Source organism: Stylophora pistillata, chromosome 12 (assembly GCF_964205215.1).
Source record: "Stylophora pistillata chromosome 12, jaStyPist1.2, whole genome shotgun sequence".
In the NCBI taxonomy this organism is placed as follows: Eukaryota; Metazoa; Cnidaria; class Anthozoa; order Scleractinia; family Pocilloporidae; genus Stylophora; species Stylophora pistillata.
This window is the reverse complement of record NC_142530.1, coordinates 18022789-18046769: the sequence shown is the minus strand read 5'-3', so window position 1 is coordinate 18046769 and position 23981 is coordinate 18022789. Positions and strand designations below refer to the sequence as shown.

Below are 23981 nucleotides of genomic sequence, written 5' to 3'. Positions count from 1 at the left end.
ATAGTTAGTTATGAATGAGCACTGGATAAAAGCAGTGCGGGCCTGTAAAGACAATATGGTGACCGCGCAGACCGCGCAGAGAAGAAGGTCGTGTGTTTTAAATTTACCCAACTACTACACCATGTAAACACGTAAAAGAAAATTAGGGTCGCCGGGGCGTTTAAATAGATTACAAAGGAAGATGGCCCACGTTACGGTAGACTGGAACCCCCTCGGAAAGGTGTATTATAGGTGAGTTTTATCCAAATGTTCTTCGACTTTCGTTTTTGACCCTGCAATCTATATGCTCACTGCATGTAATTTTGTAGTCCGTACAATAATTCTATAAAATTATTTGTTTTAATTGGAAGTCTCATAAAGCGAAATGAATCGGAATGATAATTATGTCTCATCATTAAATCTTAAGTTTATACCCTAACATCAGTACACAGGCAGCCCAAGCTCACTACAAGAAAAACGGACGTGACTCTTAAGCCCCGTGACTCTAGACGAGCAATTTTTATATGGCAATTTTTGTGGCAATTTTTATTTGCCCGTGTAGATGATGAAAAATTACCAATTTCTATGTGACAACTGCATTTGCTGAAAAGCTGGCGCGTTAGTTTTTATGTGGCAAATAAAAATTGCCACATAAAAAAATTGTCCGTGTAGATGAGACGCCACATAAAATGTGACAAACGCGCCTAAAGCTGCAACACGTCTGGCACGTCCTCTGACTTTTGCCATCTTGCTTTTTTCCTTTCCATGAGCATCTCTGCTGTGCAAAATTATTACTGACACAAATTAACAACAAATATTTGTCCAGCCATCTACACGGGCAAATAAAAATTGCCACATACATTTGCCACTTAAAAAAATTAATTGCTCGTGTAGACGGGGCTTTACAGTGTTGCACAACGTTTGATATTTACAAAGGTTTGTATGGGATGTTATCGGTTTGCCCTAAAAGAGAGAAAAAAATGCCTTGTTTTTAAAATGGACTCATTGCCTTGTTGTTTTCTTTGTTGATTACCAATGTCTCTGGCCATTTTGAAGCGTTTTCGGCAAGTTAGCGCTATTTTGGTGTTCAACTGCTAAAAAAAAGACAAGGCCAGAAACCTATTTTAGAAGTGTCCGTCGCCCGAAGTAAATAGTTCCACCAAAAAATTACTACCAGTCTCGATTCCTCCAGAAAATCAAAGCAGAGATGTTGCAGTTCCATTTCCATTCACTCGATTCCTAATTCCTCCCACAGATCTTTCCCTAGCGATGCTTTTATCCCCAGATTGATCGGCTTTTCAATTTTGAATTTGGCTCATTGAAACAGTTGTGGACCCGTTCTCTATCGCACAGTATGTTAGGTAAAAAAATAAGCCCGGCAAGGGTGGCCAGCGGCCTGCAGTCGACAAACAAACTAGTTAGCTCCCCTGGTCGGCAGGCTGCTGGCTACCCTCGCCGGGCTTATTTTTGTTACCCAACATACTGTGCGATCGGCAAACGGGTCCACAACTGTTTCAAGGAGCCAAATTCGAAATTGGAAAGCCAATCGATCTGGAGATAAAAGCATCGCTAGTGAAAGATCTGTGAGAGGAATTAGGAATCAAGTGAATGGAAATAGAACTGCAACATCTCTGCTTTGATTTTCTGGAGGAATCGAGACTGGTGGTAATTTTTTTACGGAATTATTCGCTTCTGGCGATAGACACTTCTAAAATAGGTTTCCGGCCTTTTTTTTTTTTTTAGCAGTTGAACACCAAAATAGCGCTAACTCGCCGAAAATGCTTCAAAATGGCCTGAGATGCTGGTAATCAACAAAGAAAACAACAAGGCAATAAGGCAAGTCCATTTTATTTCAAAACAAGACATTTTTTTCTCTCTTTTAAGGCAAACTGATACCATCCCATACAAACCTTCATAAATATAAAATGTTGCACAACACTGTAAGAGTCACATCCGTTTTTCTAGTTGTGAGCTTGTGATCAGTACTATGCATAATCTCCATAATGTTCTATATACATTTCCCAAATAAGGTGCTGAATTTATTTAACGAGCAAGAGCCTCATAAGGTGATGATCATTTTTTAATTCTCCTGACCACTTTGCTTGATTGAGGAGTGATACAGTACTGCATGGAGAAATTAGATACCAATCATCCTCAGGAGTTGAGGCTCACAGGCATGTAAGTCATGCCCAAGCTTGTCTGTCATTCATTCAACCCAATAACCAATTAATGTACCACATATCAATCAAATTAGTGATCCTTTAGCAGAACAGATTTCAAAGAAGTATGTCATTTCTCTTTTCATATACAGGTACTTGGTCAAAAAAAAAAAATAGGGGTCCCAATGAGGAATCAAACCTCAGACCTACAAAGTCCATGCACTGATCATGATGTTGTAACATTTAGCCATAGAGAACTCTGCAGAGAGTTTGGACAGTACTATTTTGGCTTAAGCCTGATTTTCATATGTTGGGAAACTCCCAGACAATTGGCAATTTCACTTTTTCTTGATGCAAGGCTGTGGTCTAGCAGCACCCGGTGGCCCCTGGCACCTTACTTTTGCTCTTGGGCAACTCAGGAATTTTAGTTTATTCATACAAAGCATATGCTGGGCACCCTGGATTTCACAGTTTCGGACCACTAGGCTCCATTCAATTTTCCTTAGAGCACAGCCTTGTGATGGTCCCAGACTTTTCGGAAAGATGAAAACCCAAAGTTGTAGAGATCCCTGACTCTCTGGAATGGTCGGCAACAAAATTAATCAGGAAAATTGGAAATGTTTTCTTTCCCTATGCATCCCAGAATCTCCTATAATCGGTGATCTTTCATGATATGTAAAAATTTCAATTTCTACTGTTAGTTAGCCAGCCCTTCCATAACTTGGTAATGAGTCTTTCATTATGTGGTTCCTCCAATTCTTTATTTCCTCCATTACAACACTGTTGTTTGTGAATGGATGAAGTTGAGCAATCCTTCAACTTCAACTGATTCCTCACATGAACATATTTTGAAAAGAAAATAATGCAAGAAATACACTTTTTGTTGATAATGTTATAATTTGAATTTGTAACCTGCTTTACAAGCCCACTCTGCAGCTGCTAGCTTGTACGTTGTATATGATATCAGTTACTTAAAGGTTTAAAACTACATTTCCTTTATTTTGTTGTCTGCAGAAAAATTGAGCTATATAGCATGGCCTGGCAAGAAACTGTGGATCTTTCCAAGTTTATTGTAAGTGCTGCACCGTTTGGAGGTCCAATAGGTAGGTAAAAATGACCACTCCATGTTAAGTTACCTTCTTTCATTTGATGGCCACATACCTGTCATAAATGATCATTATTATCTGAAGGGTGACACACTCAGAGCAAGTTTAGTGTAATATCTATAACAGAATTCATTCCCTGACAAGGGAATTCTGGGCTAAATTGCACGCAAAAACCTATATCACATGGACTGCAAAGCAATGAGTGTGATATTGGTTATAAAGTGCAGTTTAACCCATTAAGGTCCAAAGCCCTCAGCCCAGACCACCCCTGAAAATCCAGACAAAATGGCTGTCCAATTAAAAAAAACCACATGGTCCAAACAAATTTACCATTTTATGTCTTGGTTTTACTCTTCAGCAGTGAAACTTTAAAACATGATTGCCAATACAATAAAGAATTACTTAAACTGCTTAAATACTGAAGATGTATGTTATGCTTTTTTAAAAAAAATATTAAAGTATGGACATCAAGTAAACAAAGTGACCATCGCTGTCCTACCTACTATGTACAAGAAAATGAAAACATCTTAAAACCACAGTAAGTCTCAATTGCTGCTCTTAACTCAGCAGAAATGCAAACAAAAAGAATTAGTCAAAAACATTTTGCATTAAAACAGGCCATCTCACGGGTAAGAGAGTGAAATTCGTAAGTTTTCTTGCACAGATCAAATTTGAATTTACCGCCAGTGCTGACATCAGTGAACGTCACGAGGTAAAAAAAAGTAGAAGTTACTAGTTAAGCCTTCACAGACCTGGCAGTAAATTGTCTATGGAAGTATTGAAGAATGAAATAACTATCGATTGAATAGAACCCTTTCAGTTAGAGACTACGAACAAAGCTTAGATTATACCAAACAAAGAAAGTTGTTTTTATCTTTGACCAGTTCACGACTTGCAAAGTGAAGGTGAAATGAAATTGGGCTTTACGGCCTAATACAGCGCTCCAAAGAACGAAAAAAAACAAGGTACAATTTAAGATCAAAGGTTAAGTGTTTTTTAAGAGTTAATTTCCTTCGTGCTATTTTGAAAAGCAGGAGAGTTCGCCACGCATTTGCTGACATAATGCAACGCCGCATTGCTCACAAGCATATGTTTCGAAGGCGCGTCTATCACTTTGCTTTCTCCCATCGTCGATGAAAAGATTAAGGAAATCTTTCGATGTTGCACCCTCGCCCAGATCTTTCGTTGGGCCATGAGGAAATTATGGTAAACTCTTCGATGTCAATTTCACTCAATGTGTTTGACCATTGAACCCCAAAGGTATATCTTCGTTGTCGCTATCTACTTCATCGTCTTCTTCTTCTTTGCTAGCAAAAATATGGACATCGGAGTTTGTTCCCCCTTAGCGCTTGCCGAAATCAAAGATCTACCCGATTTCTCCATCAACATCACGCAGATTTTTCTTGTAGCCTTCTCTGCCGTTCCTGTCGATTTTCAGCCACTTCGAGAGAGAAAAACCAGGAAAGATTTCTTCTTCTTCATCGGAAGAACGCGAAGTATCATCAAATCCGCGAGAAGCCACGCTAAAATACTGAATGCTATTTTCAAAAATTCGCTAAAAATCACACACGAATCGCTGAATGAAAAACATAACATCAAATGAAAGGTTAATTTATGCAGGTCACGTTCAGTTATATTTCAATACCCAGGGGACTACGGTTTCTTAGCTACAGCCAATAAAAACGAGTCATATCTGACAGGGCGCATGAGGGCGCACTGGATTTTCAGAGGGGTTTTATTTCCGGGCGCATGAGGGCGCACTGGACGTCAATGGGTTAAAGCAGAATTCCCTCAGGTCAAGGAATTTATTTTCCTGGAATTGCATAATTAAATAAAAATAACTAAAGGAAGAAAGAAACAGTTATAATTTCATTTGTTTTTATCCTGAGTATGAAACAAGAGCTGCAAAACAATATCACTTAGCCTCCTTTTCAACCAGCAATTCTATGCTAAAAATACTTTGCTTTGTTAGATAACCAGGACTTGAGATTTTATTCAAGTATGTAATTCTACCCTATATACCTTGAAGATACGGTGATCTTTAGGGTCGCAGCACCCAGCTCCAGGTTGAAAGGTCTGGCTTTGAGAGCTGACCCATTTATTGTGTTGTGTTCTTGGACAAAACAGTTTACTTCAATTCCTTACTGGCTCTCTCCAGCCAGGAGTATAAATTAATACAAGTGAGTTCTTAGGGAAGTCTGATGAAATCCTGGGGCATTAGCTTGTGAATGGACTGGCATCCCATCCAAGGAAAGTAGTAATACTTATAGGCTAATACCTCTTGTTCTGGAAACCCAGGGATTTCATTGGAAGCCGGCAACCCATGAATTCTGGCAGCTATTCTCAACAACAGAGCGGGCTACTATCGCCATTCCACTTCCTGGTTTTTGCATGTTTTTTGGAAAACATTCAATGGCAGTCATTAATAAAGGTGTTTGTTCGTTGATGTTTTGTCACCTTTTTGGTTGTTGGGTGATTTTTGTGAGGAGTTTTAACAATTCAATCAACAACACAATCGCATCACTGTACTTCATGTTGAATGGACAGAAGAGAGAGACTGATGATATATCTGTGTTACGAAAAATAGTGTTGCGTGACATGCGTGACCTTCTGGAAACTTCGTGAAAGGTCATGGCTTGTTTACCTTAGGATATTATGTAATCATTTCTAAAAGCAGTATATTTTGTAATGCTGCTATAATTAGACCTTTTTAGAAAGTTCTAGAATTTTATCGTGCAAGTTTATAAGTAGGATAGGTTAAGCGAAGTTTTAAGTAGTTTTCACAAGTGAAGAGAGTTAGTCATGATCAGTTGTGATCAGTCAAGTGTGGCAAGGCAGTGTTTGTTGAATTTGTTCTGACAACCCTGCATTCTGTTTAGACTACAAATCACCTGCCACTAAACCATCAAACTCTTAACAATCTGCCTCAATTGCCATTGAACTGTCTTCCACCTATTTACTTGTATTTTAATTTATACCTACTTCTGAAATAAATGAAATCCCTGGAAACCAGGATAACCTCTGGCTGGATGGGCCTCTTGATGGGAGTAGAGACTCAACATATCTTTCCTTTCCTGTATGTACTCAGCTCAGTTGCTTGCCAGTTATCTTTTGCAGACTGTAGATCGTAGAGTCTATCTCAACTCCAAACAGAATGGACTCAGTAATTATTTTCATGTTATATTAAACACTTGCAGCTCTGATGAGAGCAGATAAACATTTTGTACGAGTCCAAGGATCATCCATTAACAAGCCAGTTATTCATATTTTTTCCTCTGCTGGGAAGGAACTTGCTTCTGTCAAGGTAAACAAGAACCTTTACATTTGCTTATTAAAAAGGTGATAAGGTCCATAGAAACTTTGATTACTTTCCCCATTTGCCATTCTTGGCTTGTATCAAATAGGTTGAAAGTAGAAAGTTAGTCTTGGCTTAACAGTCCACTCCTTTTTATGTTTGTCTTTTGAAGCAATGTGTCTTGATGGTGTTTGCTGTATCTTAGAGCTGATTGTTTTCCATCCTGCTCTGAAGTTCTTATTGTTTTCAGTGGGATGCTGGCTCAGTTGTTCAGATGGGTTGGTCAGTCACTGAAGATCTCCTGTGTGTAGCTGATGATGGCACCGTCTTGGTGTATGACATTCATGGTGCGATCAAGAAAACTTTAACCATGGGACAGGTTGGAAATGCAAAAATAAAGTTATTACTTTTTGTCTAAACTGCAATGTACATTACACAGAATACAAATGTACATTACACAGAATACAATCAGAAACTACAACTGATCCAAAACTCTGCTTGTAAGATCATCACCGGTTCCAGGAAGCACGATCATGTTACTCCCCTATTGCACCAACTTAACTGGTTGGCAGTGAGCCAGACACTACAACTTAGAGATACAGTTATGACCTATAAGTGTGCCAATAATTTAGCACCCAACTACTTGTGTAACAGGTTAGAAAAACGCACCACCATGGACATGATCGAGCCATGCAGCATAGCAACAAACTTTAGATCCCTTTTTATAAGTCTGCGAACAGTCAACGAACCTTTGCCTATAGAGCAGTTTCACTTTTAAATTCCCTGAGTAGTGAACTTGCCTTCAGTAAGGTCACTGAAACATTCTTTGAAGGACTCCCTAAGAGGGGCTCATTAATAGTCTTTGTATGATACCCACTGGACATAATTATATATATATTTCTTATTTTTATTACCCTATTTTAAGTTGTTCATTTGTGATTGTAAATTGTCTACCATGATTATAAATAGTTGCTAAAAAGCCTGTACAGGAGTAATTATTAAGTGTGGTTTTCCGCTGGCTGAGGGACGAAAGAAGCGGAAAACGTTTTTCTCACACAGCTGGGAGAATGGGTTTGAGTGTGTGGGGGGTCTCCAGGTCACATGGCGTTTCAAGGTTCAGTTGTTTTGTTGCCTTCCGCCATTGCCTGACCTTTCCCACCCACCCACCCTCCATATGATTTTAGGGATATAGAATTTCAAGTAGTGCCTTAGTTCCAGTTATTCGTGCATGTCAATCTTCTGTATCTAGGCTCAGTTTCAGCTGTTTTTTTTGGTGTTGTAACCCTAATGGTTCATCGTGTTGATAATTATAATAAAGGTGGGGCTGCATGGTCGGCTTGGCATGGCTCCCAGTTGTGTGTGAGAAAGTTCATTCATTCATTCATTCATCATGTATCTGTCTGTTCTCCCTGATCACAGATTTTTGGAGAATCTTAAAATAGTATTTCTTTTCTGCATGTCTCACAAATTTTGTAATTACTACAAAAATAAATAAATGTCTTCACTGGGTGGTAGATTGTCAGACTCCACCTAATTATGCACGGAGTGTTTGAACTTCCATTTAAAAGGAAAAACCGCTTTTTATTTTTCCAAATTCACTCTAGTGACCATAACTAAAAACTTATCTTTAAATTTTGCAAGTGAAATAATTGTAACAGCCTGCTATTCCGCTGGTAGGATGCCAAGGAATCCAAGGTTATTGATTGTAAAATTTACAACTTTGCTGGAAGAACAGGCATAGCAGTACTGACTGGCAGCTACCACTTTTATGTGGTTAACAACCTGGAAGAGGTCCGTAGTCGACGTTTTTTTGATCCTCCAGGTAACAGATATTATTTGTTTTGTCATTCTCAGTTAAGTGTGGTAGTGTGTAAGCGGGTCATCTAGGGCTCCAAGCTCAGCATTCTTCAACATAAAGTTTTATAATGGTACATAGCCATAAAAGAAATTTGTTTCTCACCAAAAATAAAAGAGAAAAAGAAAGGAAAAGACAGGGGGAGTTTTTTGCAATTTTAGTCTTGTGAATGTTTGCCTCATTGAAAGTTTAATGAAAGTTTAATGATATATTACAATATTACAAAAAATATGCACTGCCTGCAGTTAGCAAAGGCTAGTCGAGGCGGGCAGTGTGTAATACGTATATTATAAATTAAAAAGATTTATAGAGAAAGAGATTTAAAAATTCTAGACAAATTACAACAGGAAGTTACATTCTAACTAACAAATAAACTACAAGTAACAAATCATAATATTTTATTTGTTGGTAAGATATCTGTGTAAAGAGTACACTTAAGAGATAATAATAGCAATGATAACAATGATTGGATAATTATAATAGGAATAAAGAACTTTCTAAAAAATGCAAAAGAGGTAGCATTGTAACCATGAAGAAAGAGCTTTTAAATTAATGTTTTAAGTAATGTTAATATGGTTAGTATTGCTGTACTTCTTGTTGCAATTGTTACAATTTTAAGTACTGCTTATAACAAAAGTCGTTGTTGTTTGTTTCGTTGGTAGGAATGTTTTCAATTTTAAATAAAAAATATTTGATTAAAAAAGAAATCATAGTATCTTACTACATGTATGTGACTGCTAATTCCAGGTTGCCAAACTGGTGACTGTGGTCACCAATAAGGTGCCAAAATTTTTTTTTCTTCCTTCTCTATAGTGACAAAAACTTTTACAGCTTGGAGCTCCATCATTTGCTTTGTGACATTGTGACTCTGATTATCTGGGAGTGACAATACAAGTTTCCTCAAGTATACTTTTGAAAAAAATTTTCAGGTTTAGATGCCCCACCAAGCAGCTGGGTGATAATGCCTCATGACAGAGGCTCTTCTTTACTTGTGGCAATCGATCATCTTCTCTATCTTACAGAAAAAAGTCAGTGTAACAAACAGGTTGGTTAATAGATACACATGTATTTTTTTTTTTTTTTTCAGAAATAAAGCTCTAGAACAGCTGGAGCTCCATATTTTTTGCTTCAAGGTTGGAGAAATAGGAGTGCTATGTTCATCACTTAGAGGCTTCTTAGCGATTCACCTCCTACTAAAATGAAATGCCTTTTCTGGTTAGGAAGGTGTTAATGACTTCTGATCATGGAACAAAGGGAGAAGTTGATTTTTCCTTAAAAGTCACTCCGTGCTTCACCCCTTTCACTTCAGTCTACAATTTTGAAGTTAACCAGGGGATATACCACAAATTGCATCCTTTTGGGTCAATTTATGTAATTCGGAAAACATTAGAAGTATGCCTTGTACAGATTGTTAGCATGGCAACCTCAGCATTTTTTGCTGCAAAGATTATCTGAATTATGGCAAAATTGATGGAGAAAAAAATACAAAAATTATCCTTAGCTAACTTCTCTATTTCTTTGTGTGTCTGGATGTATGGAAATGGTTTGACAACTAGGAAAACTTTGAACAGGTAATTAACAATTATTCGCCAAAGTGGAGCTGAATAGTGGTGGATCTCTGAGAAATGGAACTAGGAAGAAAGAAAAAACTGGACACTCAGCATACCCTTTTTTTTGTTGTCATTCAGACTGTGAACTTCAAGGAAGGACCAGTAAATTCCATTACAGAGATGGCAATATCATATAACTTTGAATACCTGGCAATGTTCACTGATACTGGCTTGCTATGGATTGGATCTGCAAATTTGGAGGTTTTGCATCTTTCTTGCTTGTTTCTGAATTTGTGACTGACATAATGATTGATTAATTGATTGACTAACTGATTGAAAGATTGTTTGATTGAAAAACTGATTGATGGATTGGTCAAATGAGAGATTGTCCTTAAATTATGCTAAGCTGTGCAAAAGCAATTTTTAGTCATTCACTTAAAACAAGCTATTTTTAATTGATGTTGTTAGACTTAATTCCCCCCTTTCTACAACAAACAGCTAACTTTTTCAAAAGTTCAAGTTGAAAAGGTGATTTCAAGACTAGCGTTTTCACGATGTATAAAAATACCTTTAAGTTGAAAGTGAAAAAATACAGAAGATAAGCTAAGTTACCAAGAAGGAACGAGGAAATCAAAAGACAGAGTAAATCAACTTGGATCACAAATAACAAAACTGAATGACAAAGGCAAGTTTTTTTTTTTTTTTTTTTTTTTTTTTTTTGACATACTGACTACTCTTTTACCCCATAACTCCAAGAGGTGATCAATAAGTAACTTCTTCTCAAGGTTTCAATACATTATGCCTCAATTATGAGATGAGAATACAGAAATTCTTCAGGTAGAACTCCCCATCTTGATAAAACACTTAAGGCCTTTTGACTGTGTTACCAGGAAATATAATTTATAACAGCCAAAAGAGGGATTTGCTAATCAGATGTGGGGAATCAAGTGTGAAGGTTTATTCAGATTAACCACCAAGGCTCGTAGACAGACTCATTATTGAACTATATGTGTCTTTTCTTTTTGTAATAGAAAGTGTACTGTGTGTTCGACACTGGTTGTCTTTCAAGACCCAAACAGCTGGCATGGTAGGCAGTCTGACATATTTGGACTTTTTTAAGCTCTTAGTTAGTCTACATTGTGGCTGAAAAGTCCCTAAGGGGGAGCCTCAATTAATGTATATTATTATTATTATTATATTATTATTATTATATTATTATTATTATTATTATTTTAATTTCTAGCGTAGGTAGGTAGGTTGTGGAATGAGAAGGTAATTTATAACTTTCATACAGTTGTGACTTCATGGAGTTAACTTTTAGAGATAACTTTGAATGGATGAAAGAAAACTTGTGGACCATTAATTTTGTCATAAGTGTAGAATAAAATATATCATTTGTGGAGATACGAACCCCAGATAACCCTGATCTGACAATCAATATTACCAGTAACCTAGTTATAGTTAATTTAATTTTTTTGGGGGGGGGAGGAAGAAGGGAAAAGGGGGCATAGGAGGGGAGAGGGGGGAGATTGCTGTGGCTATGCATTCTGCTTGGAGATCAAGAGTAAAACAGGTCAAATTTATTTTTGCCAATGTGGTTAATTTTGAGCTTGGTTTTTTGTAAACTTTTGAGCAAAGTTTCTGCTCTCAAAATTACAAGAGTTACTTGTAAATGAGTTCTATGTGATAATTCAAAATGAAGTGAAACTTTGTACAGATGTTTTGATATTTTCTGAATTGACATTTTGCTTAATTAAACTTGGTGTGTTAATTTAGTTGTCTGTAAGGTCCCAGTTTTTCAAGGGGGAGGTAACACTATTCAATGGATGAATCACTATCCAGCTGATAAGAGTTTAAAAAAATGTACTGCAATACCCTCTGGATACAGATTTATCCACGGGATGACATTAACCCTTTGTCACAAGAGTAAAGGAAATGATCACCAACTAAACAAGCTCTTGATTGTGAAACAAATTCTCCTTGTCTGCATCCAAGGAAATTTATAGAGAACAGCATGGTTAAAAGTTCATGGAACCACAAAAATTAAAAGCTAAAAGTTCATGGAATCACAATAAAACATTGATTTTTTGGGGGGGGGAGGAGAGGGGGCAAAATGGTTAACTTAACATCATGGGCAAAAGAGATAAAATTGAAGTAATAATGGGTTGAAAAGATCATTGTGTCAACAATTTTGTTGCAGATTGCAGGATCCAGGTTAAATTAAGCAAAATAGTCAATGGCACAACATTAGCAGCAGATTGAAATAGTGAAGGAGGTTTTGGTTGGGTCAAAAATGGTAATGCCTGGAATAGGCTAGGTGACTCTGATCGACGGTTTTTGTACCTCACAGGTGTGCAATGGGTGAAGTCATATGTTTAACATAACTTTTGTACCTCACAGGTGTGCAATGGGTGAAGTCATATGTTTAACATAACTTTTGTACCTCACAGGTGTGCAATGGGTGCAGTCATATGTTATTGGGATGATTACTTAGATGTGGTTGGACCAACAAAAGACACTGTTAGATATCCTTAAACAAGTGATGTTTCTAAACACCAAGACAATATTGCTAACAGGTGCAGTCCCTCCAGATGGATGTGATTAAATTAAAAACTTTAGGCTTTCACCCTTTTACTGTTTTAAATGATTAGTACTATGTTCCTATTTTTTCACATGATTTTAATACCTTGTTAATTGCACTGACAAGTAATGATATTTAAAATGCTTGCCTCAGTGAACCATTATTAGTTCATCAATTAACTCTGAGATTCTGGGAGTTTTAAGGTTCATTCTGTCATGAAATACTTAACTACACAGATCAGAGAATGTCTACACGAATTCTGCACAGCTTACACAAATGTTGGGTCTGCTTATTTAGAATTACAGAGCTTTTTGATCAAATTTTGTAAAATCAAAGCTTCCTGGTCATTACAACCAATCAGAACAGAGGTTAGCATTGCAAAGAACCAGGGAGAACTCAAAGTTAATGCAAGTCAACAATCTTAAGAGCAGAAAAATGTGGATGACCAAGCTATTGCTTTTCATTTTGGATGAAATGGTAAAAGTTTCTTAGACAAAATTAATTGCAGAGCATAGTGAAGGGAATCAATGCAGTCCTGGGCTTCTTTTGTGACTTAAAATAGATTGCTCAGTAAATATACACAATATTACCTTGACACGTGCCACATATCAGATGGACAGTGCAGTGCACTTGGTACAGGAAGCGGATGGAGTGAGAATTATTGGCAATGACGCTCATGAACTGCTGCAGAGAGTTCCTGGTATGTCATGTAGTGTGCTCTGAAATGTTACTATTCTCTTTTGTACTTCAGCCTGGTGGCCCACTCAGGCGGAGCTTGTCCCAGTTTCCTTTGCATTAAGTGACCACTCTGGACTATCACTACTCCCCCCTGGATGGGATGCCAGTCTATTGCAAGGTTACTGCCCCCTCCCCTCCACTCCTCAGCATTTCAACAGGCTTCCCTAACAGTTCACCGGTACCCATTAATGCCCCTGGATGGAGAGAGGTAATGGGAGAGGGGAGTGATTCACTCTCAAACCCAGACCTCTCAAATCAGAATTCAGCTCAGTAATCGTTCTGCTATCACGGCTAACACATTAAAAAATACTTTTAAAAGAATGTGTACAACTGGACAGATTGTTTCATTTTATTTGCATTTTACTTTGAGTGTACATTTGAGTACTCCTTTTGGCGCTAATTATCTCCCTACCGCATTAAGAGACCCTGGTTGTTTGAAGGTTATTTCAGGCTGAGTCAATTGATTCATCAGAGGGTTTGTGCTGTAAGGGCAAAAACAGAGAGAATAGCAAACTCCTTAACAAAGATGAGGTGAACAAGCCCAATTGCCCTTACTCACCTGTTAATACTGCTGGGAAGCCAATGTGTAGTTTGAATACTTTGCTAAGAATGCATATATGGGAAGGAGATGCAAAACCAAACCGGCTAGCTTGCAACGGGGAATGCTAAGCACATTATCGCCTCTCCCTCCCCTCCCCTCCATTCACGCAAAGTGTCTGGAGCATCCGCTTGAAATATTTAATTGAAAAAGTATGTAATCGGCATGATAAGAAACTTCACCTTAGAAATGTCACCGACTCAGTTTTATCTTTTTATTTATTTGTCGTCCTTTCACTTGCCAGCGGCCGTGGAGCAAGTATTCAAAATTGGTTCAATGGAACCTGGGGCCATGTTGTTTGATGCTTCGAAAGAATTTGAGGCAAGTGATCATAAACTCACTGTGTGACATATTGTTAGTTTAGTTGTAGAGTTTTCATCAATCGATCTTAATTTATAGTTAGGATCACGTGATTTAGTTAGCCACTTGCTTAATGTGTGGGCGTGGACCGTGAAAATTTGGTGAACACATGAAGTCGATTCTACCTAGTAAATGTCAGAGAAAAGAAAGAAGAGGAAAAAATTACTTGATGATTGAATGATGCTTTTGTAGTTGTGAGGTGGCACTTTATCCAACTTCAGTCTCGCAAAACAAGATCTGTGTTTTCACTTAATTTTTACGAACAAGTTCACCAGTAAGCCTCGAGCACGTGCTATAGAGCCAGTTCTCTCACCTCGCGTCCAAATGCGTAAGGCTATTTTTTATTATGATTCTCAAACTTACAAACGTATTACTGTCCCAATAATTAAGTGTTATCTCTCAAGAAACACTTTTTTACGGCTGCAGAAAAAGAGTGCCAGAGCGGAGGAGTACATTCGCATGATTAAGGATCGACTTTCAGAAGCTGTACAGCAGTGTATCCAAGCAGCTGCTGGAGAGCACGAGCCTGCAGTACAAAGAGGTCTTTTGAGGGTAAATAAACATTTCCTTTTATGTTTTGATCAGAGTTGGTCTTGATTGAGTTTGTAGCTCTTTGCCGCTGACCAGCACAAGTTTCAGGATTTGTCCAGAGTGATTCTTGATATTCGTTTTGAAAAAGTTAGGTATTTGAAAAGAACGCAAGTACTTCTATTTCTACTACCCTGTGTTCTGTTGCTTTTCGGCGGAGAGGACAGGGATTTTTATCCGTAAGTAATTTACACTCTTATTTCAGCCCTTAAGTATTTTTAATCGACGCATAATGATTATTGAAAAAAGAATATTTTTAACAGTCGTCACAAGTTTGTTCCGTGTTTGCTGCCGAATGGTATACCCGTTGAACAGAGCAGTAGAAATCTCTTACGCGAGCTAGGTCCAACTGGTAGCTTTATTTCTGAAGAATGTCCTGCAAGCAGCCAGGGTCAGCCTCCTGCAATAAGATAGAATGAGAGCGTTGGTTAATCTAGAGCTCAATCGCCTTGCTGACTTTCCTGAATCACTCCAAGTGTACAATTTACTCTTTGCTTTCCAGGCCGCTTCGTTTGGAAAAAGCTTCTTAAATGACATGCCTCCACAGGCATTCGTGACAATGTGTAGAAATCTGAGAGTTTTGAATGCCGTGCGGGACTACATGGTGGGTGTGCCACTCACATACAGCCAGTATCCTTAGACATACAATTTAACATCATTTAAAACGTTGACCGGCAAACGGGTGTGGAGAATTGACCCTCATATCAGTGGGAGAGTAGGATCTTAATTGTCATCATAACTTTCTTGCAAGGAAGTTTATAGGAGCATTAAAGGGAGAATACCTGATAACATATTGGAAGTTAAGGTAAATGGTCAAGTAAAACATTATTTTGGTCACGATTTAAATGGTTTCTTGTGGGAAATTTGGTTATTAATAAGAAATTATCTTACTATGCGAGACTTATTACCTGAAAGATGAAGTTTGATTTGGATTCTACCTTCCCTATCACTTTATGGGCTAAAGATCTTGACTGAAAAGCTCGAAGGAATTGTAGGAATGCAAAAAGAAAATACATACTCGGGAATATGATCAATACTAAGTAAGTTGTAGTAGGGTAATCATGGAAAATGAAAGCTTTAGACGCAGGCGTTCTTTGGGCTTGCCATGCATAACATGTTGGAGGAAGTTGAGATACGCAACGTATCTCAGCCTGTTTATTCCATGTTTCTTAAAAGACCTTAACACTTTCTGTAGACTGGAAAAGCTTACGATGAAAACTTTGATCGACAGGTAAGAATGTGGTTTTAAAATTTTAAACTTTTTTGAGTGTACCCCCCCCCCCCCAAAAAAAAAAACAACAACAACAACAACAAAATAAATTATAGTGTGACCTGGGCATATTGGTGGGATATGCAACATTTTAAGAGTATTCAGTGAGACATTTGCACAGCATAGAACTATCTGATATTTTCATTCATTAAAAGAGTGCCAGTCATTGCCTTCTACTTCTTTAAGATTGAATTATTGGATAAAGGAAAGTACCCTTATGTTTTCTGCCTGAGTGATGAAAACCTATTTGGTGAATAAACTTGTTATTGACTTTAATTCTTCGTTAGTTGATCATAATTGAACTAGGCTCTTTCAGCTAATATCAAGGGGATATTACATAAGATGAATTATTGATCGTGAGAGTATCTTTAGATAGAAAGTTATGATTCAGAAATAAATACACATTATAACCATGTCTGTTTTATCTTAGCCCGATTATGTCAGTTTAAAAAAAATTTTTCCTCATATTCTCTACCCTCAGACTTGTTCTACGACGTCACTATTGTCTGGCCATTCGGATCTGTGATTATTTGAAGATGCCTAAAGGAGAAGGGGCCAGTCGTATCCTTGGGCACTGGGCCTGTTATAAAGTAAGCTCCTAACAACATGCGCTTCTAGGAAGGGAATAAATAATAAAATAATAATAATGATAATAAATAACAACTTTATTTAATGAGGATAACACATGACAGTAATTCAACTGATGAACTAGTGGCTCTCGATAAACAACTGATTAATTCAAATTGAACATAACATTATTAAGAATCCCAACTGGCCAGAGGCAAACCAGTTGGCTATTTACAAGCATGGCCGAGGATTTGAACACGGAGCTATCGTGAAAGAAATCCAGGAAGTGGTCAGGGCGGGACTCGAATCCGAGAGCGGCAGATTGCGAGTCCGACACGCTGACCACTCGGCCGCGCACGCTTGCTTTTTGCTATTCTTGATTTGGTCTTACAAAATTAACTCAGGAGGCGTTCAGAGTAAGACTTAAAAAAAAGGTTCCGAGGATTACTTTCTTCGGGTAAATTGTGAAAAGTTGACCCACGGTTTGCAGTCATCTTTACGTTCGCTACGTTTTTAATTTTCCTCTTACTTTTAAATTCCATTTATCTTGACGTATAGCATCACTGTCCGATTAATATAGCATACCATTTAAGTTCCCTTTGGTTAGCACTGTAAATGCTAACAACAGTATAGTGACCGAACTCCTCTCAACTTCTTTCAGGTTCAACAAGCAAATGTTGATGACGAGGAAATAGCCCGAGCCATCAATTCTAAACTCGGAGAGACCCCTGGGATATCATATTCAGAGATTGCGTCCAAAGCAGTGGACTGTGGAAGAACACATCTTGCTATCAAGGTTGCTCATGATGTTTTTATCTAGATAAATTTTCTTCGCAGAACGGAGTAGTCGTGTTCTACAACACATGTAGTCTCTGTATATTTCTTTTTCCCTTTTTTGCGAAGATCAGTAAGAAATAAAGAAACCTCGAATGTGCTATGTTCTGTTGTAAAGTAAGCAGGAAGCGGCTAGGACTCGAAAGAAGTGTAGGGGCAAACGTGAGACGTAGATGACGTGCGACGTAGATGGCGTGCCGTGGTTACTCCGTGCATCTGTACTTTAATGAAGCACACCCTTTCAGCCAATCAGAACGCTTGTTTTATAGAAACTTTGTTTAATTGTAATTAAAATTGTCAAGAACTACTTTCGAAACGATGCCACCTATGAAATTTCCCAACTTGGAACAATATTAGTGAAACTCATTAAATGTATACAATGTAAAAGGATACAGGAACAGTTGTAGAGTAGTTCCATCAATTGGCTTCAGGCTCTGAGTGCTTTTATGTCTCTCTTTCTGACAGCTGCTGGACTATGAAGCAAAGGCTGCCGATCAAGTCCCACTGCTCATGCGTATGAAGAAAGATGACCTGGCACTCGAAAAAGCCATCATGAGTGGTGACACAGACTTAGGTAAGCCTTGAGCATGTGCACTGCAATCTCTAGCTAGCCCTAAAGAGTTGAAGCAGCGGGTTTACTATAACGGTTATACTGAAATCTGTTTTCATGACTTAAATGGTTCATTCTGTCAATTTTGCAATGAAATCATTCTTCTAAAGTCGCTTTTACCCTTGGGATTAACAATTTTGATATGCATCTTCTTTGATTTAATTTTGCTTCTTTCGGAAACAAAACTGTAAGAATTTTACCGTTGTTTTGTTTGACAGGGGATATATTTTCTAGTTAACTAAGCAAACTCTGTGATTAGATATCGTAGATGTTGATATTCAATACCATCTTGTTCCCATTTTATGTCAGTCTCGTTGCAATTTCTGTAATTCAAGTGTTGTTTTTGAACAAATTTAGGGGAAGTCATTAATTACTTATTTTCGTACGCTATGTGTGACATTGGATGATTTATACATGACGTATGTTTTCAGTGTACATGGTTGTGATGCATCTGAAGGACAATTTGACTCTGGGAGAGTTCCTGATGGCTATACGTCATAGGCCTGTAGCCCTTAGCCTATACATCAAGGTGAGGGTTTAAAAAGTCGTGAATCGATTGGATGATACTGTGGCGAAGTGGTCCGACATGTTGTCGATTCCTTTGTTGAATGATTTTTTCGTGACTTTGAGTGTCAAGTTTTAAGCTGCGCTTCAGCTTTTGTGCATGTATAACCAGAGCCTCGTTTATAGAATGCCCACATGCGTAAAGAACACAGACAAACCTATTCTTGACGAACTGTTCCACAGTACATGAACGCACTACTGATTTTAGACCTTGTGTGCCACATGTACGCATTGTGAGCCTATTTTTTTACGATCAATGTTGGGTCGCCGACAAAGCGAGAAACTCGGGATGCATTACCCCTCTTTTCACTCTAACATTGGATTATGCAGCTCTTTTAAGACTTGAGATGTGACGACCGTCAGTAAAACGGTGGGAGAAGATACACCACCCCCCCCCCCCCCGACGAATGTCTCTGGGAGTACAGATATCGTGCCGTGCAAACATGTATGCTTTGCAACTTTATATCTACCACTGCTAACCCATGAATTCTTGTCCTGTTTATATGTACGCTTTGCGGACCTGTTTTCACTTGTAGTATTGTAAAGAACAAGATCGTCGCACACTCGTTGACTTGTTTTACCAGGATGATCAGTTTCTGAACAGTGGCAACGCCTTTGTACAAGACAGCTACAGTGAAAAGGTGACTTCCGAAATTGGAGAATTGAGACGCTTGTAAAAATATAAGGACTGGAAGAGTATTATTTAAGATTGCACAGAACTTCAAAGCCTACGTGTAGCCGCACCTCCGCCCCCAGGAGAAACGTTTTCCTCGGGGGGAGGGTACGGCTACACGTAAGCTAGGAACTTCATTGACAGCGTGACGAGATTGCAAAAACTGCGTTCGTTGGAAACTTGACGTGCGGAAAAACAATGCAAAACGACATTCAACCTTTCAGGGACTGCCAAATAGTAGTGAGGAGGAGACCTGTCGTTATTTATCGCCGGGGGGGGGGGGAGAGGGGGTCGGAGGATTTTGGTTGTGTCACCCCGTCCGGGCGATGAATAATGATTGGTTTCTAAGACAGAAAAACGCAGAGGTAATAGCAAATGAAGAAGAAGCGAGGGTGGCTAAGAATGGGGTAGGTTGAAATATATATTGCGTATAATGTACTTAGAAAGTTTAGACTCACTTTTCAAAAAGCATAAACTGTGCTGTAGTTCTCATGAATAGTAATGGTAACCCATGATTATTGGTAACACTTTGTGGAAATACAAACCGTCGAAGATTATAAAGAAGGTTTCTTTCCGTTTTCCTTTAGACGCTAGAGGCCAAGACTAAAGCACTGTCGAAGGCGCAGATGTCATACCAACAAGGAAACTTTTGGTTTTATGCAAAGGTAGGCGTTGGTTGTCCCACGTCGTTGTAACAGAGTCAAGGTGTGGAACTCGATAATTCCTCACAGGGAACTAAAATGTTTTTTTCTCTGTCACCCTCGTGACAAAAATGCCCAAATGTTTCTCTCCAGAGTAGAACATTTTTGTTATTGGTGTTGCTGTTGTCAAAGGAAGCATTTCAGTACCATTTCAGTGCTTAGTGGATCATGGGTAGATGTAAACAAATTCATTCGTTGCTAAGTGTCTTTTTTGTTTTTTGATTTGGTTTCATTCTCAGTTCATTTATTTCCTTGCGTGATGAAATTTTGTTACGGTATAAGAATGTTGCATAATACTTTCCCTCAATGGAGGGGAAAATAAACTTGTGGAGTGTCATACACAATCATTTCCTGGTTTTCGGCTTCTTATAGGCAACAGAAGAACAGATTAAACTGATGGAATATCAAGTTAGACTGAGGGAAAAGCACCCAAAGACCTTTATGGATATGTCTTTGAGTGATACCATTTACCAGGTTTGAAATTAATGTGGCATCCAGACATTAGAGAGATTTAGCACCGCTTTTACGTAAAACGTGAACGGCAAGAGGGACCACGTGATCTTTTTTTTTCCTGCCATTTTTCTTTTCACGTTTGCCGGATGCACTTTGCCGTTTTTACGTGAAAGTAACCTATTTCGTGTTTGCCGTTTACGTAAGATTTTCTTCACTTCTTCTCTCACAGAGTAGAAGTTAATTTCCGGAAAAAGGGTACGGAAACGTTTTCTTGTAAGTCATACACGGGCGCCTTTAAATCCACTATGACGCGAGCTCACGCGAAGCTAAAGAAGCAAGGTTCACGCTATTTAACGTGAAACGTGAAAGGGAAAGCTGAGGTTTATCGTTTCACGTTAACGCGGTGAAAAATCTCTTTAGATAGATAGATAGATAGATAGATAGATAGTTTATTTAAATATACCTAGCAGCCTTGCGGCTGAATTGCGTATATTACAATAATGTAATTAATTTAACCCTTTCACTCCAATGAGTGACTGACACAAAACATCTCTTTGCGATTCCAAAATGTTCCTTTGTAAACAGGTTTTAAGAATATACAAGCTCATCAGCTGGAGTGTGTTGCCTCGATGCATCACCCAATTCTCTCGCCTAATTTCTAAGAGAATGTATGGCATTCGGTAGAGAGAATTACTAATTAAATCCTTGGTGTAAAAGGTTAAAGTTGTATGTGCAATGTAGAGTTCTAATTGGAGAAAAGAAAGAAATGTGAATCAGGTGTGATCATGGGTTCAACCCTCGAACGGCGGGCGGAGACGAAAGGCTTTATCTTGGTAGAAGCGGTACAGCGGGCGGAGAAGCGAGAGTACCGTTGTTCCAACGCTGGAATACCTGAAAGAAAATCGTCTTTTTTCCCCTGAATAATAATTAATTTGTAGACAGTCTGAACTACCGAAACTTCGTTAAATCTTTCTGAATGATTCGTTGTTTCGTTGCAGTGTGTTCTTCTCGGAGACTTGAAAGCAGTCGAACAATTGAAGAAAGAGTTCAAAGTTCCAGACAAAAGGTTTGTAGCTAAACTGCTCTCTACGAATACACGGTGTGAAGCGAGCGCCAGGAAAGCGCGAGGCGACCGAGAGGAAAGCATGAAGAGTTAGTCATGCGCGAGATGATGAGTGCTCATCCACTCGCGCGTGTCTCGCCTTTCGCGCTATCCTCGCGTTCTCTTTACACTTCCCTCGCACATTCCCTGCGCTAGCCTCGCGCTTCGGAGCGTCCAAAGAATTAACTGGTTGGTGGAAAGTTCGACACCCACTGGGAGTATTCGAAGTCCTTTTTCTCCGAGTATGCTTATATCTTACCCTGAATAACATCTCTTTTCCCCCTTTCTTCTTCTTTTGATCAATGAAATCAAAGTTTACCAACTTGCTGGATTAACAATGTGTTTATAAGGCAGTTTCACCCGCATTTCGCTGAACATTCGTGTAACTTAACATAGTTTAATTTAGCCTTAAATTAATCTTCTATACTTTTTATTGCTCAGGTTTTATTGGCTGAAAGTCAGAGCACTTGCTGAAGGTAAAAAATGGCTGGAACTGGACAAGTTTTCAAAAACGCGAAAATCTCCCATAGGATATGAGGTGAGGTGGTCTCAAAATGTGTTTAATCTCTCACACGTTGGCGAACTGTTCGTTGGCGAATGATGCAGTGGCGAAACGACCGGTTATCCTCAAAACAGGCAGTTGTTAATGGAGTAAATCACCTTCTTGTTTAATCCTCATAATTAGTTTTGGGATTACCTATGTTTTAGTTCCTTGTTTACTGCAGCAAGCTATTTTGTTGGATTAAGCTAAAATTAGACTTTAAGAACTAGTTTTCAACGCATTTCCTCCTGTTATGAAGTTATTACTGACATACCCAGTTGCTAAAAAAAGGCAACGTAGCTGTATTTTGAAACTATGTTGTTCTTTCGTGCAGCCATTTTTCGATGCTTGCCTTGAATTCAACAACAGGATTGAGGCAGAAAAATACGTCCCTCGAGTTCTACCAGAGAACAAAGTGGCCTGCTTTGTCAAACTTGGGTATGAAAACCTTTCTTGTTTATTTCCTATCTTTAGAAACCTTATGAATTTTATCGTGTCATTAGAAAGTGTACACCAGTTTACTTTTTAACGCCTTTTGGATTCCAAAGAGAGAGCAAACCATGCGAAAGTGTTTTAAACTGTGCAAGAAAATCGAAAATGAATGCCTCTATTTTTACGGAAACAGCTCAGCAACTTCGTAGCCTTCTTCGCAGTCGTTGCTTGGTTCCACAGGCAACTTGCTTGCAATCTCGCTAACACTGCAAAAAAAATCTAAGGCAAGAATGCCTCTCCTGTAGCTTCAAAATGTACAAACAGATCACCAAAATATAGAGAACTCAGTGACACTTTGTGAACTGTGGTCATAGAACAAGTCGACCTCTTTTCAGGTTATTTATTATTCTTCGATTTTCAAATTTTATTTTATTCCTTTTTTTCATTTAAAGCTGAAATTTTTGTTGAGTTGTTCTTTTTCGCTTTAAGGAGCTTAGAGTTATGACTAGCATTCACAGGAAGGAATAAGTGACAGCTTAAGAGGTCCATTGAAACCAATTTTGAATTTTCGTGACCTCTCTCTGAGAATAATTGAGTCGCATGGACAAAGATTTTCACTAAAATTGCCTTTTGAATATTTGCCTATGATGCTTATGATGGTCAGTCTCAAGAAAAAATGAACTTTTATGTACCCGTTTCAATTAAGTTTCATTTCTGTTCGCAGGAAATTCGAGGATGCGGCAGAAACAGCTTTTTCTCAGAAGAGCGAGGAGGATCTGGATCTAGTTCTTGGGAAATGCGCATCATCAAACCGAACGCTGGCCAATCGTATCCAGGAAATGAAGGCTCACTTGCGGCAGAGGCGCTAACTTCATATGGAGCGCGAGAAAAATGAGAGAATATTTCATTTCAGAATAGTTTTCAATAAAATGGACCAAAGAATTTCAAAATACTTAAAAAAAAATTAAATTTAAGCCACAAATTGCTAGTAAGGTTTGGTCAGATGGACTTGCGCGCTCTGTTGGTCAAAGGTCATCACACGCGAGATGCATGTAACACTTAAAAAGCGGAAATTTCCCAAATTACTGCTGTGTTATTTTTATTTGTTTCCAAAGCAGTTGGTTGGATAATCACTTGAGAGACTGTATTAAATACATTTGTTAAATTTAGTTAGACCTAACACAACTTGAAACTTGCCTTAAAATTAGACCTTTATGACTAGTAATAATCGAAGATTAACTAAGTGCGTCAATTCTTGTTTTTGTTTATTTGTTTGTTTTTTAATCGTTCAGAGACTTCAAAATAGTTATGCATTTCGGGGCCGGGTTGTTTTTGTTTGCCCTAGACAAGAGAGGTGATGAACTGCGCCAATGTATATGCGACCCGCGAAAGGTGAATTCTCCCGCCTGCCGTCTAACCGCCTAA

The 23981-nt window shown here is 38.4% G+C and overlaps 1 protein-coding gene across 1 annotated transcript; it reads left to right on the top strand.

Annotated features, from left to right (window-relative positions):
• Nucleotides 1-38: 38 nt before the first annotated feature.
• On the top strand, nt 39-23808 carry LOC111331489 (vacuolar protein sorting-associated protein 16 homolog). The gene is given in 25 exon segments (XM_088740929.1): nt 39-231; nt 3153-3241; nt 6442-6548; nt 6790-6918; nt 8217-8361; nt 9324-9439; nt 10083-10205; nt 10976-11031; nt 12395-12488; nt 13138-13225; nt 14106-14182; nt 14648-14773; nt 15312-15439; nt 16005-16040; nt 16561-16669; nt 17308-17442; nt 17946-18054; nt 18522-18619; nt 19191-19295; nt 19915-19992; nt 20401-20502; nt 21480-21547; nt 22025-22121; nt 22459-22562; nt 23281-23808. Coding segments are annotated over 25 exon segments (2514 nt in total). The 5' UTR covers nt 39-181; the 3' UTR covers nt 23426-23808.
• Nucleotides 23809-23981: the final 173 nt, after the last annotated feature.